General features: G+C 42.2%; 1 protein-coding gene across 3 annotated transcripts in view; it reads right to left on the bottom strand.

Annotated features, from left to right (window-relative positions):
• RUSF1 (RUS family member 1) overlaps positions 1–15692 on the bottom strand; it is a 222548-nt gene that overhangs the window by 123454 nt on the left and 83402 nt on the right. For all 3 annotated transcript variants that reach the window (XM_086931664.1, XM_086931665.1, XM_086931666.1), the window contains exons 3-4: positions 7552–7629; positions 2810–2924 (exon numbers count right to left, since the gene is read on the bottom strand). In XM_086931664.1, coding sequence (XP_086787790.1) covers positions 2810–2924; positions 7552–7629 — 193 coding nt within the window. The remainder of the gene's footprint in view (positions 1–2809; positions 2925–7551; positions 7630–15692) is intronic.

The following is a 15692-nucleotide window of genomic DNA, read 5'->3' on the forward strand; positions in this document are numbered from 1 at the left end:
GTTTCTTCGCAATCCACTGGGAAGGGTCCTTAATCTTTAAAACTACAACTGCGACTCTCCCATTAAATTGTACTTAGTACGTGGTAGTGTTCTCACACTGCACCAGTCCTCCGTGGGGTCTCTACTTACTCACCTTGGGTGGTTCCTTGGTGTCCCAGCGATTCTACATCCTCTAGACACGTCTTGACTCGAGTCGTGGTTCTTATACCATTATTTTAGTAGATCTACCCCTGGAGCCCAAAATGTATTAGTGCTACTTACGATTGTTTCTGTGCTATAGTATTGTGTGCTTTGTGTTTATCTATGTGTAGCAGATACTGTGAGTTACTTAAGGTGTGTGGTACTTAAGGTGTGTTACAATAATAACTACATATTTTTATAACTATTGTGTGGTTCTTTCATTTAACCAATACAAGATTGTATTCTGGTAAAACAAGCTGCTTAACCCCTTCCATGCTCATGACGGAACGGTTCCGTCACGAGCGTAAGGTGGCCTGTGCTTATGACGGAACCGTTCCGTCATGGTTCCATAGGCCCAATGGAACGTTCAGCACCGGGGCAAAATTCGCGCAGCACAGAAGGGGTTAACATTCCTTCAAGACTAAGCATGAAGGCTGCTCTCCACAGCTACCACTAGGATAGCTTTCTAAGGTTATCTTTGACCTCTTAAATCACCATAAGGGTTGTTTGGACTGGTGCAGGGTGCCCACTTTAATTAACGGATGTCATATACCAGGCCAACTTCTCACAATTAGTTTTACTTGTTAGTAGTTTATGAGCAATGTTTACAAATAGTAACTTACATTACATGTAAACTGTTAGTAAGATACTCAGAGAGCTCAGGTTCATGGCGTACAGCGAGGTATGCACAAGAAATGCTTTCCACATCCATCAGCATACAGCAGTCTGCAAAAGTACACCTAAGTACATTGCCCTATTTAGGAAAAAGGATGTAATGCAGCCATTGCAGCTCAATGAGGAGGCCGCTTGTGCATCTAGTGATAAATAGATTAATCTAACAGAAACAATAACCAATCAAAGTAACCTCAGCCCAACCTTGCCCTCCTCTCACACAGCCACACTCCTTGAATTAAGCAGAAGACGTCACACAACAGGGTGAAATAGCCATGTAGAGTCCTGGATCATGGTGTGCGGAAAGCAATGCACTCCCTAAGTAGGTCTAATGATCAGTCAACACTTCAGTTTACTACTTCCTCTTCCCAGTCCGTTAGCGAGCCGGTGAGGGTATCTGAGGCTTGTTGAACAGCAGTTTGCAAAGCAACCATGATGGTGTCCCAGCTGGTTCCTATAGCGTATTTGTGTAGCCCTAAACGGACTTCCAAGTGTAAGGTGACACTTTTCCGCCTAAGCTGTGAGGGATTGCGCTCAGACTGCGTGCACAGGGGCTTCTTGCGATTTCCAGCATTGAGTAATTAAATCTATGGCTGTTAAAAGCCCTAGGTTAAGGAGGAGACATGTGACCTTGTTTTTTTTGTTCTTACGGTATAGGCCTAGAAGGCATACCTCCCATGTATGCGGTGATGGGCGTCCCGTACAGGCAACACGTGACACCCTGCCAGTAACACTGTAGGGATGGGCACACCCATAGAATATGGAGGATGTCTGCGTCCACCAGACGACAACGGTGACAGGCAGCATTTGCCTTCTAGAAATAGTGTTTATCTTGGCAGGGGTGAGATACACTCTGTGCACAATATAAAGTTGAATAAGAAGGAAATGGGCATTTTGGGGGATGTAGACCGGACTTTCAACAGGTTTGTCCATTCCTTGTCCGTACAGGGACGAGTCTGATCCTCTTCCCATCTGCGATGGAGGGGTGTGAGCTTTAGAGCAGCATTGCAGGATAGCGTATCAACATACCAATGGATCAGGTGTCTGCCCGGCCCCATCATGTGGAGGTACTGCAGGGTGAGGTGAGTCAGGTGCACCTGTGCCATATCACCCCATCTATTCCCAAACGCTGCCACCAGAGAGTTGTATAGGAGGAAAGGGCCCAGTGGTAGAACATCCTCCTCCATCAAAGACTCTTAAAACAGTTGCGGTAGAGGTCTCCTATAGTGTGAAGGCCCGCTGCGAGGCAGGCAGTTAGTTCCGCCGACAGTGTAATGATGTGCCGCCTGGACTTGCCAAGTAAGGCTACTGCAGGAGTCACTGTACGCATTAGGTGGAGAGATCTGCGATAGCAGTGGTATGCCACTCTCAGAAGTAAGGGAACACGTTTTTGCGCTCATTTGCAGTGTTGAAACAGATGCAGGGTGTCCAATAGGCACTATACCGGTGCAGACGTCGCTGTGTTGAAAGCTGTAGACCTGCCAGCCTTCCCACGGTTACATCATTACAGTGAATTTCAAGCAGGTTATTCATGTTACTGGCTTCCATTAGAAGCCATACATAATAAAAAATATCCCGACCAAACTGGAATAAATGAAGAACATACATAAACATGTGTAGAATTCAAACAAAACATGTGAACTGGACCATACAAGAGATAGTAAAAGAGGGCATGAAAGAAAGGGTAAGGCATCTAATGCAGGAACACCAGACCAACGGGTAAAGAGGCGAAGGGGCACAGAGAATCACTATATAGGCGCAAGTACTGGACAACAGAGATAATAGAGAAAGAGCCCAGAACATTCAAGAATGTGTGAAGGAGGTTATAAGCATTGAGAAATACATGAAACATATTGTGCATTGACAAGTGACGGAAGGCATATTTCACTTATGAAGGATGACGTGTAGGAATGTATGAACACTTGGTGTTATTTGCAGTGCTAGGATGGGACATCACCTTTAAGGATCCAGGTAATTGTGGCTGCTGCCACTGTGGCTGACTCATTACCAACACCAACCCCACGGAGCATTGCCTGAGTTGCCAAAGTCCCTGTGACGCTGCTCGCAAAGGCCTGCAGGAGGGGAAAAATAAGATGGATCAGCAGAAAATCAGACTGTCTCTGAACGATTCAAGCGTAAGAAAGTAAGAGAAAGGCCTTAATGGTTTCTTTCCTGAACTCCTGAGAGGCCTCCCACAAACCCTCTATGTCCCCACCCTAAGTAAGATCTCAATGATTTCTCATCTGCCCCTTCAGAGAGGCTTGAATGGATTCCTCTACAACCCCTACTCCAAATTGAGTCCCTATTGTGCTCCACATCTCCTTATAAAGATACTTCCATTGTTTATCCCAGTCTTTAATGTCTTCTTTTACCTTCTGGAGAGGCTTAATAGTTCCATTATTCTGCACTACATAAGTGCCAATGGTTTTTGCAATTCCTTTAGACACACAATTGATACTTATTCTAGTTCTCCAATATGCCCTCCAAGGATACCTCAATAGTTTTTTTCATATGCCCTATTGAGAAGGATCTGTGTTTTTCCCCAGAACCAATACATAGATGTCTCTATCATTTCAACTATCTGACCCCGAGAGTGAGGTCTTTGACAATAATAACATCAACATCATTATTCACAATGCTAATTTGTTTATTATGTAGTCTTCTTATGAACTTCAGATGTTTCTAGGTGCTGTAAATAGCAGGTAAGACTGTTACCCAATTTAATGGTGCTCAATCTATTGACCTCAGAAGAACAGATTGCATATTTGGGCTAGCCTGGATGGCTTCAACTATGCCCTTCCTGATCGCTCTTAATGGTTTCTCCCATGTGCTTTACCAATATCCCTCAGCACTTCCTACCAAAAGCGGAATAGTTGCTCCTCTCACTCATACATAGAGGCCTCAAAGTTATCTTCCAACCCTCCAAAGTAGGCTCAATGGTTCCTTGTTGTGTGACTAAGTTTTAATGGTTTCACATACCCTTAAATAAAGAGGATTTCAAGGTTCCTCTGAGGCAGGCTGCAATGGTTTCTAAGTTACCCCACCCAGTAGGCCTTGATGATTCCTTTGCCCATGTACAGTGGCCTTACTAGTTCCTTCAATGTCCCCCATAAATGAGTAAACACGTACATTTAAGCATGCTCCAATGTATCAATAGGTTCTTCCATTCCATAATGGAGCTCTACATAGTTTTTCAGCTTCCCTCCAGAAATCCCTCACTGGTTTTTCCCATACCCCTAGGAAAGACCTAAATGTTTTCTCATCTCACTTTCACAGAAAGCCACTATAGATTCTCATATGCCCTCCCGAAAACGATCCCATAGCTTTCAGCCACCAAACATTCAAAACTGTTCAACGATTTCCTATATAACCCTTCTAGATCCACCTCAACAGTACCCCCACAACTACTCCAGGATGCAACAATTCTTCTCCAATATAGATATGCAATAATTGGGCCCATCACAATATTGAGAGAAGCAAGAGGTTTCCTACATCCACATTCGAAGAGGCACAATACTTTATTTCGCCTTTCCCCTAACTTCTAGAAGAGCCTCAATGGCTACTCCAATCCCATGACCTCATGGTTCTTCATACACTTCTTCTATTAAGGGTACAACAATGGACATTCCCTTCCCTTACAGCAATCCCCCTAACAACTTCTCCCATGTCGGCCCAAGAAAGCCCCTAAATGTGTCTCTCATACCGCTTAGGAAGATTGAAGAGTTTGCACCATTTACCATGCACAGGTGACTCAATGGTTCCTTAAACTTAAATCTTACATTTCAAAACTTAAATCATTGATCCTGCTTCTTTAATGTGTCTTCTCCATTCTGTTTGCAGAGAGGTCCCAGCACTCTGTGGGATTAAGCCGCTCATAAAAATAAACCACAAAGCCTTCTTCCAACTTAAAAGCAAATATATATCATATCATATATATATATATATATATATATATATATATATATATATATATAATCTCTCTCTCTCCCCCCCTCCCCCCAACCCCCCACTGCTAAGCAGTCTCAATGGTCCCCAGCTTTCCCACACGACAGATCCCAGTGGTCACTTGTGTCCCACCCACAAGAATGCCCCTTTATGAGTGTGTCGTATTTTGGTGCAGGCAAGTTGGGGGACAGAAGTCTTTAGTTTTAGTCTGTAACCCCACAGAAATATTGAGTAATTGCAAGAATTTTCCATGGAACAAAGGATAACCATACAAGCCAGGAAAAACCACGTCCTCTTTTACTGTTGTTTTCTCTAATTCGTAGAACACATCTGCTAAAATGTCCTCCCTGCTCAGAGCAGGCAGACATTTTCAGGGAAACAGCTTGAGAGAGTAGAGTTGGGCGAGTTTGGGGTTCGGAGCAATGTAACCGTAGGCAAGTGGCGCATGCATGGGTCACTGCAGGGGTCAGACAGTGCCAAGATGTGCCCATAACTGCAGCCTTACCCCTATCACTGCAGCAGTTTCAATAGTTTCGCGTCTGTACCCAGAGAAACCAGCCCCTTGATTTGGGACTTGTAATATAGGTCTCACAAAAACAGGAGCCAAGGGGGAAACAGAGACAGGCCGCCCCCCACTCAAAAGTCTCTATTACAATAGTGGCCCGCTCCTCATTGGCTCAAAGGCTAAACAAGTGGAAAAAAGGTTAGTTTATGCGATAGAGAAATTATTTAGCTTCTATCCATAGTTTTACACTCCGTTGTAATGTTCAATCTGGCAATGTTGCCAGCATGTGTGTATGTATGTCAGTGTCACCACTATGCTACATGTGTATCCTCCCTTCCAAATGTGAAAAAAGGGGAGGGGAGATTGACAGTGTCTCACGGAAGCAACACCAAGGGGAGGATTGTATCAGACTGGTACTCGCCTGATTCCTCACTTCTCATCATCGACTACTGTCAACCTTTTAAAGAAAAATGGGAGAAAAACCAACATAAAGAAAGTGCATATAGGTCCAACAACCCTGTGGTGTTGTAAGTGCTAGAAACCCAATGTGATATTTTTGTGCCCAATTGCGTGAAAAAACAACAAAATACCACGCTAAAAAGAGTGCAACTAACTGGCAACTCACAATTTTATTCTGTGCTGTTAGTTCACTCTGATTAAAAGTCAACCGACATGTTTCATCACTTTGTTTTTAGTGATTTCTTCAGGGTTTAGTTGATGGGTCAGCGTTTAGCATGCACCTTTCACAAGTCTTCCCTTATTGTACCAGGTGGCCTGCCGTGATGAGCCTACCCGGCCCCCGTGAAAGACTGCGTCACGAGTGTGGTCCCTGTCTACGTACTGGGATGCTTTGAACCGCCAGGTGGTCGGTATCGCATAGGTGTGCTGATCTCGTCTCTGGCTCACCCCTCGTGTCACGAGGGGTGAGCCACCTGGTACAATAAGGGAAGACTTGTGAAAGGTGCATGCTAAACATGTCGGTTGACTTTTAATCAGAGTGAACTAACAGCACAGAATAAAATTGTGAGTTGCCAGTTAGTTGCACTCTTTTTAGCGTGGTATTTTGTTGTTTTTTCACGCAATTGGGCACAAAAATATCACATTGGGTTTCTAGCACTTACAACACCACAGGGTTGTTGGACCTATATGCACTTTCTTTATGTTGGTTTTTCTCCCATTTTTCTTTAAAAGGTTGACAGTAGTCGATGATGAGAAGTGAGGAATCAGGCGAGTACCAGTCTGATACAATCCTCCCCTTGGTGTTGCTTCCGTGAGACACTGTCAATCTCCCCTCCCCTTTTTTCACATTTGGAAGGGAGGATACACATGTAGCATAGTGGTGACACTGACATACACACACACATGCTGGCAACATTGCCAGATTGAACATTACAACGGAGTGTAAAACTATGGATAGAAGCTAAATAATTTCTCTATCGCATAAACTAACCTTTTTTCCACTTGTTTAGCCTTTGAGCCAATGAGGAGCGGGCCACTATTGTAATAGAGACTTGTAATATAGGGCCTGGAATCAACAACATGCTCCCTGTATTAACACTCCGGGGGAAGAGACACAGATTTGCCCTTGTAGGAAGGATTAAAAACCTTTATCGTATAGGGCTGCCATATTTCACATTTCTTCCCAATCACATCCTGACCAGTACAAAGGCATTTACAGTTCCTCCTACCCTTCACTTCCACCTTAAGCCAGTGCTCCCTTCTCATGGTCTCCCTCTTTAGGACCTTCGTTTTCCTCATGATTAGTTTCCCATTACTCTGCTTAGTGCCTTTCCCACCACAGTGCCCCCTCCCTTTCCTCAGTATTCTAGTCCTCAAACTCACACAGTACCCAGTACAGTTGTTGCAGCCCATGTTAAGTATCCACTCAGTGACTGCATCCCTGTGAACACATCTCCCCTCATCTTCTGGGACCACATCGCTAGTGTTTAAGGCCCCCTTGGTGTCCGCACCTCCCTAAATGTCACGTCTAAATTCGAACCCTTCTCAGAGCCCTTAACCTCCTTATTGCCTTGCCACCCTCAGTATACATGCATACTCAGCGAGTGCACCCCCCCCCCCCCATGACCATACATCTACCACAGTGCCCTCACCCCAATAGTAGGCTTGTCTTTTCCATTAACCACATCCTTGGCCCACAGTGGCCCCCACTCCTCAGTGACCCTCAACAGCATCAAAGTTCCCGCCCAAGTCAGTGACTGCATCCAATCAGGGATATACTTTCCACTCACCTGCACGGTGTCCCAGATCTGGTAGGAAAGGTAATCTTCACTCACACTCTCAGGGTAACCCTGAGGCAAAAAAACAGACTGTGAAAAGAAAAGGCAATAGGTTTAGTTTAAGTGCGATTGGGGAGATGATTTAAAGGTAACACCTGTAATCTGGAAGCTGTATATGTATGTTCAAGAGAACTGTATTTCAGAGACCCTAGGAGCCTTATAGTGAGAATGGTGGATGTACCATCCAGTTGTAGCAGAGGAAATACCTTTGAAACACTCTCACAAAGAGTCCAAACATTTTAAAAGATGGCCGTTGCAATGAAGCTTGTACTTCAAGAGGCGGTTACCCAAGGATCAGCTGCCTCATGGAGAAAAACTCCGATGTCAAATCAACCAAGACCTGGCACCACAATGAACTGCCATTAGATAAAGTACTTACTGGAAGTTTAACCCAAAGCAAGGGCTCATTGCCACTTGCCACGTTAAAAGTGTCCCAGACAAACAGTTTTCTCTCATCAGTTCATGCACATTTGCAGGCTATTGCACTGCAGAATGGTGGTGGCACCAATGAAACAAGTGACAGGCTAGCGAGACAAAACGGAGTGCCTGGTCCGACGATACTTCCAGCAGAGTTCCTGCTGCCCAGCGACAGAGTTTGGACTAGGGTATTTGACAGACCTTAATAGCAGAAACATAACTTAATAGCAGTAATTAGCTTGGCTTTGCAGCCAGGTTAACACCTCTAACAGGACCATGGTAGAAAATGTGCTCAAATGTAAAATATGCCAGTTTTTCATCTGTCAGTGCAGTGCTTACTTCTGTGTTCGGGTGGGTAAATACAAACAGGTCGTGTCTGGTGGTAATGGCTCATGCAACTCCCGATGCTAGGAGTAATACAATGTGCTAAATGGGCTGCACTGTTTGCAAGTTATTATTTTTCATTACTTAATTCCTAAGTGTAACTGGAGCACAAATAATTTTTACTTGCGCCAAATACATTTACACGCAGATATAAATGTTCCCCAGAAGTGTTTGATTTAGAATTGACGTGTAACATAAAAATTGTTTATTTGGTGGCCGAAGTATTAATTCTTCATTGAAGGATTTTCCAGTGGTGAAGAACTTCTCAATGGAATGACAATTCTTAAAGGTTTACTGAATAAAGAATCATGATTTTATTAAAAACAAGGAGGCTAGCTTTATGCATTAAACCTTCATCACCATCTTCAACCATTCAACTACTCCTAAATATCTGCAAATAAATCACACACATATATCCAAATCCCAACCTATAACATTCAAGAATTTCCTAAAACAATTTTCATTCCCTTAAATATTTAACAAATAAAATGGCAGTAAATCTTAGAAGATTTCCCACACCCACAACTTCTACACAAGGGAAGGGTGGGTAGGATAATGCTAGCCTCCTTGTCTTTAATACAATTGCTATTCTTTATTTAGAAAACTTTAAAAATAGTCATTTTATAGCAAGACAGGTGGGTAACTTTATGAATGGTAAAAGTTTTTCAGAACACATTTTGAAACATGTTCGAACCTCCTAAATGTTTCTGCAGTAGACCAATCTAACACCTTCAGAATATCCTCCAATCGTCCTCCCATCATACAAGCTTTACTTGCCATAGCACCCCTGGCAGAAGGAGCTGTAATATTTGACATATCCACATCTGCCTCCTTCATTACAGCCTTTATCCATCTGGCTATTATTGCACTCGAAACAGCTTTAAACAGTTTAACATAAGATATTAACATCAGATCTACTCCTTGATATGCCTTCTCCTACATTCTAGACTCATATTCCTTTAAGCATTGTAGCACACACAAATTTTGCGAATCGTCAAATCTAGGATAATAATAGACGCCAACATAGTTTTTGTCCTCTTACATAATTCAAAAACAACTCCATCCGGTTGGAAAAATCTACGAGATACTTCCAATGCTCTTGCTTCTGAAATTCTTCTGAATGAAATGAGACATAACAATGTTGCTGTCTTCCAAGTTAATACCATTACCTCCAAATATGTTGCTCATACAGTTTTCAAATAACTGAAATATCAGATCTACATCCCACAGTATCTGAAACTTTGTATTAGGAGGTCTCTTCAATCGAATTGACTTCATCACTCTACAGACCAAAAGACTTCTACTCACAGACAATCCTTGCCACAACAATGACCTGCTGCTACAGCTGATCTAGAACAATTCACAGACCTGTATGACATCCCTTTCTCAAATAATTCTTCCAAGAAATTTGCTAAGACTAGATTATCTGCCTCCACGGGATCCACATCCCTTTCCATGCACCAATGTAACCATAACATCCCATATCCCTTGTTTCCCACTATTAATATGGTACTTACAAACTGTACTTACTCCCCTACCTTTACTATCGAATTCTTCTCTAACATTTGCAACACCTCCTCTTAAACTACATTCTCTAGATCCCTCTGAAACAATAACTAGTTTGGTTAACTCAGAATCAAACTCTATTCAACAGCCTCTTCTTTGGAAAACCCATGTATTTGGAGTTATTGACTCCCATTGGTCCTTTAAATACCATAACCTTCCTCCCAAGTTTGATGGGATAAAACCAGAAACATCCCTCATACTCACCCTGTCCTTGTCTGGGATTTATCACCTTACTTTATTACTGCGATCTTGTCCTCTGCCCCTCTGGGGGTAAAACTGACTTTCTCCTTGGTTTCCTCTTTAGGATCCATATCCTTAGTTTGCTGTATGTTGGTACTGGGCTCTGTAATTTGAACAGCTGGAAGAGTGCCCTCTCCCACCAGCCCTACCATAAAAACTACTGATTGAGAATACTCTGCGCATATGTGTACTGCGCTTTGTCTAAACTGGTGAATGTTTTCACATATTTGGTTAGGGGCTTAACCATTCCATCCCCAAAAACAGAAGACCTTTTGCATCCTCGCTTCACTCCTTAGCCAGATCACTTAACTTTGGATTGATATGCATAAGAAGTGCCTTACGCCTCTTTGCCAATAGTCCTCCATTTGCGTTGCCTAAAAAGCAAACCGCACGCTGACACTACCCTCATAACTGGCCCAGGATGTCTAGCACTTTACCCTGCAAATTTACATGATTTCTCAAGCCCCTTTCTGGGATCCCTTCCCATTTTGAACATATAGGTGAATAATACGGGGATCCACATTTGGTGTACGAGTAACCTTTTCATAAATCATGGGCCTGCAGGATATTACTTTGCTCTTTTTCTAAGGACTCTCTCAATCTAGTCTTCATATACTCTGAAATGACGACCAGAGGCCAACAGTCTTTGCCACTTGGATGACTAATGAAAGGGTCAACCACTGTTGACATACCTTTTACCTTCGGTCCACTGCATATCTCACTTTCCTCATCTAAGTCATCCTTATTTCTAAGTCTAGCGTATATTCACCCAGATCTTCATTCAATATCTCTCCTTTCATCTGTAACTCCTCTTTGAGACTCATGTCTCTCTCAGTGTAAAACTGCTGTGAATATAAGACGCCTAGTCCATGTAGATTTTAGGTTTGATTATTTAAGATGGATGTTATCATCTAGAGCCCCATCAGGAGCAGCCTCCCTGCTGCTCAGTCCATTCTCCAACTGACTCTCTCACTCACCAACATTCCACCACCACAGTCAAACTGGCTGAGCAGCAGGTATAATACATCTCCTTTCTTTACACAAAATACAATTGGAACTCTTGAAAGAATGACAATAGAACCACTGCACGCATATAAACAATGTAGCAAAGAATTAATGTGAATGCATAAACATAATAGGTGGAAACATTTCACACACAATATGTCGTAAGACAATAATTGCAAATATGCATACGAAGGCAGATTGAAAAACATAGAATGCAAATTGCACAACAGGTCATAAAATAATACATCTCTATCAAGGTTAGGGAGGAGGAATATGTGTCCAGTCGTTTCCCCAATTTTGACATGTACTATCAAGAATAAGACTAGGACACTTGTAACTACGTTACATGGAGTGGTATAGAAAACCCTCATAAACGCTATGATTTTTCGTGAGTGCGGTATGTTCTGGTTCTCCTCCCCTCATAGACGTTTGGCATTCGTCATTGGGTAATCTATTCGTGCAGCATGCCAGCCTCAAACCATGAGGACCACTCTGGAGCAGCGTAGCAGTGTCCAGAAATGAAATTGGCTGTTACCACTTTTGGTGAATGTAGAGGGTTGAGTTATATTAAAAAACAAACCTTCACCCAAGTGACCATTTTATTCAAAAAAGAGGGGTGTGATTTGTAATAAAAAAGGTTAGATGTATACTTTCAGATCGAGTTACTGGATCTAGGTATATCTTTTAGAACATACAGTCGACATGTTTCAGCTCCGTGTTACCCAGCCGGGTCTGTGGAGCTTTCGTCAGGACAAAACAACAGTAAGAATACTTACACTAGTTGTGTAGTATATGGTTGTGGATTTTGTTATATCCACTGATTTAGTTGAGCAAGAAATAGTTTCCCTGCAACAGAAATTACAATGTATCATAATCTATGACATTCGTGTTAGGCATGCTTATTTACCACAATAGAGTAACATTTTTACTTCTGTTCAAGAAACATTGTTCTTGATATATCAAACACATTGAGGAGGACATTTTTGGCGAATTACACAAGGAGGGGGTTCGAACAATGAGAAATGGCGTTGATTGAATCGTTATTAAACATATTTTATAGATGTTTTTCAGTTCTAAGGAGTTAAATTTATCTCTTGACCAATGGGCATATTTAAACACGAAATAACGGTGCTATCGCATTTAAGTGGATCACCTTGCTGTTCTCTAGGTCGAGTTTCCTCGGGGTTTAAAGCAGGCTAAAGTAAAAGAGAAGGCGAGTTCTATTTAGCTGGCAAGTATTAGATTTAGTTAGAAGGAAATCTCTCAAGAGCTCTGCCTCGGCGTTCTCTTACCCGCAGTTCGGAGATTCTCCGACGTCTTGTGCTGGCGCTGCCCCCGGACAAGGAAGTGTGTCTGGTTTCCGGTATTTCTATGTTAAACGGGGGCATAAAAATAAACAAAGGACTACAAACTTCTCATGGAGTGTTGCGGAATTTACAATACGTCCCTAGAGACTAAAGAGGGACTGCTTTAACTTTTGTTCATTTTAGTCTTGGAAAAGAGGGTTTTATTTAGTAATTAACCAAAATATTTTCTCTTTTAGTGGACGTTTCGGGATTCCTGATGGATATTGCGCCCGTTTTCGTGATTCCCATTGTCTATTTTATTGGAAGCCTATTTGCGAAGGGCTTGTCTGAATGTTGTAACAATTACTCTGTAGAAGCCTTATTCTTCGATATGGCTTCCTGGATGGTGGTGTTCAGCTGAGATGCAGGAATACTCATTTCATGCAAAATGGTGCCAAGGAACAGTATCATTAAGCCCTGTAAGGTGGGTTTGAAGGCGGTTGACCCATCGTTGTTCTCTTTCTTCTAGGATCTTCTCCGCATTCCCCGTTTTATCCTTCAACATTTCGAGGATGGTCCATTTTATATCTTCAACTGTGTGGCCCGTTTCAACAAAGTGCGTGCAAAGTTTGGTAGTATTTTTCTTTAGTCTGATGTTGCTTTTATGCTCACCTATTCTTAATTTTATTTTTCTGCAGGTCATTCCTATGTATTTTTTGTTACAAGGGCACATGATCATATAGATCACATGTGACGAGTTGCAGTTGGTATGTTGTTTTTGGGTCCAGAGTAGTCTTTCTGTTAGTTGTAATGTTTTGGTGGCGGTTGTCGAGTTGCACACTTGGCAGGATCCACATGGGTAGTGTCCAGTAACCGCAATCATGTCTGTGTTTCTCTGATTTCCACTTAAGATTGATTTTCGTGGACAGGTATGGACCAGTAGGTCTTTCAGGTTTCTGGTGCCCCGGTTTGCAAACCTCGGCTTAGGCCAGTTGAAGTTGCCTGTAGATAAGATTCGCCAATTTTTGTTTATTATTTTCTGAACCTTGTATGTGGCTGGGCAGTATGTTGTTACACAAGTGATCAGATCAGGAGTTGGTTCTTTTTCTCTGGTTTCTAGTAGAGAAGACCTTGGTTGGTTATTGGCTCTTTTTCGGCATTTGGAGATTATTTGTGGTTGGTAGTTTCGATGTAGAAGTTTTTGACTCAGTTCTTGGGCCTGTTCTTTGTAATCATTTTTTTGACTGCAATTTCTTTTCAATCTTAAAAACTGGCTGTAGGGAAGATTATCACAAAGGGGTTTGGGGTGGAAACTGTTATATGACAGCAGACTGTTTTTGGCTGTCGGTTTGGTAAATGTTTTTGTTTCTATCTGCCCGTTCTTTATGAAAATAGTAAGATCTAAAAAAAATCGATGCTATTCTCATCTGCAGTAAATGTAAATTTGAGGCATTCTTCCCTTGTATTGAGCCAGTCTATGAACTGATTCAGATCTTTGTCTTTCTTCCAGATCATTAGGACGTCATCAATATAGCGCTTCCAGTAGATGATACTGGAAGCGAAGGGATTGTCAACAGTGAAAAGGTTGATTGTTTCAAAATTGCTTACATATAAACCTGCCACTGAGGGAGCAAAAGCACTTCCCATGGAAGTTCCATGCTTCTGTAAATACAATTGTCCCTCAAATTCAAAATAGTTTTCTGTTAATGCCATCCGACAACATTCCAAGACAAAGTGGCGTGGTGTGTGGTAGGACCATTCTGCCATGAAGAGTATGTCTTCTAGTACTTGTAGTGTTTTTCTTTGAGGTAGGCTTGTATATAGGGATTCAATATCTAAGCCCACCAGAAGCATAGTAGTTGAGTCGAATGGCATTTCTTGTATTTGGTTCAAAAGGTCTCTTGTATCCTTTAAGTAAGTAGATGTGTTTTGTACCAGAGGTTTTAAGAATTGGTCCGCAAATTGAGATAGGGGCTCCAATACTGAGCCTATCCCCGAAACAATCGGGCGTCCTGGTGGAGGCGATTTATTTTTGTGTGTTTTTGGCAGGGAGTAAAAATAGGGTGTTTTTGGTTCCCTGTTGATGAGATAATCTGCCTCTTTTTTAGATATCCAGCCATTGCATTCTGCTTCATACACCATTGCTGCGATTGAGTTTTGTAGTCTTGGTGTAGGGTCTGAGATGATTTTCGTGTAACTTTGGACTATCTAGTACTTATAGTCAAAACAGCCAAAAGACTCTCAGAAGCACTGCTTGCCCAAATACAGACTTGTGAAAATGAACTAAAAAAAGGTGTATCACCAGCAGCATTCAAAAAAAGATTGGATGAAATAAATCAAGAAATGAATGATACACAAGAATATCTAATGCAGAATAAATTGCAGAAATTTAGTCGAGAAAAAATGCACCCCTACACGAAAGAAGAATACACGCCATCGGACCATAATTCCGATAATGACTCAGAGGGAAGAAATTCCACAGATGGATCCGAGGATGGTTCAGAATACTCAACCACTAGGAGAGGCAGAAACAGCTTCCGACAATTTAACAACAAAAGAGGGAACAGATGGCCTAGACGCAATTATGCGGGCAGAGGTTATGGTGGGAACCAGTTTCCCTTCTTCCAGCCATACATGCCACCCTATGGAGCTTGGATGAATCCTTTTAACCATGTTATGTCCCACATGATGAATCTACGAATGCCAGGCCCAGACACACCAAACCAGCAGCCTTTTTTAGGAAGGGGCCAACAACAAAGAGGGCGCCGCAAAACCATCACTTGGCAAGACCAACAGAGAAACATCATGACCCGCAGTATGACAACAGAAAAACCGGGGACAAGCAAACCAAGTCACTAATTGTGAATCTTACAGACCTAACCCTGACAGAAGAACAACAGAAAATCCTAAACAAAGGACTAGGATTTGTGCCTACTCCTAAACCTCGACACCTTTAAAGTGAAATGCGAGTTAGCGGAATTTTGCAGACTACTAAAACTGAAAGCCTATTTCTCAGGAACGGAACAAAGACCGAAAGAAGGTGACACAGACTTAAAAAGGAAACCCACCTTCAACCCTCCCAATGCACTGGTACCTATAGAGATTCAAACCTTTGAGCAGGCTATCATGAAAGAAGTAGATGAAATACAGATCAATAAAACCCAGATCTTCCAAAACCTAACGAAAAATGAACGC

The sequence above is a fragment of the Lissotriton vulgaris genome, chromosome 7, assembly GCF_964263255.1.
Source record: "Lissotriton vulgaris chromosome 7, aLisVul1.2, whole genome shotgun sequence".
Classification (NCBI taxonomy): domain Eukaryota; kingdom Metazoa; phylum Chordata; class Amphibia; order Caudata; family Salamandridae; genus Lissotriton; species Lissotriton vulgaris.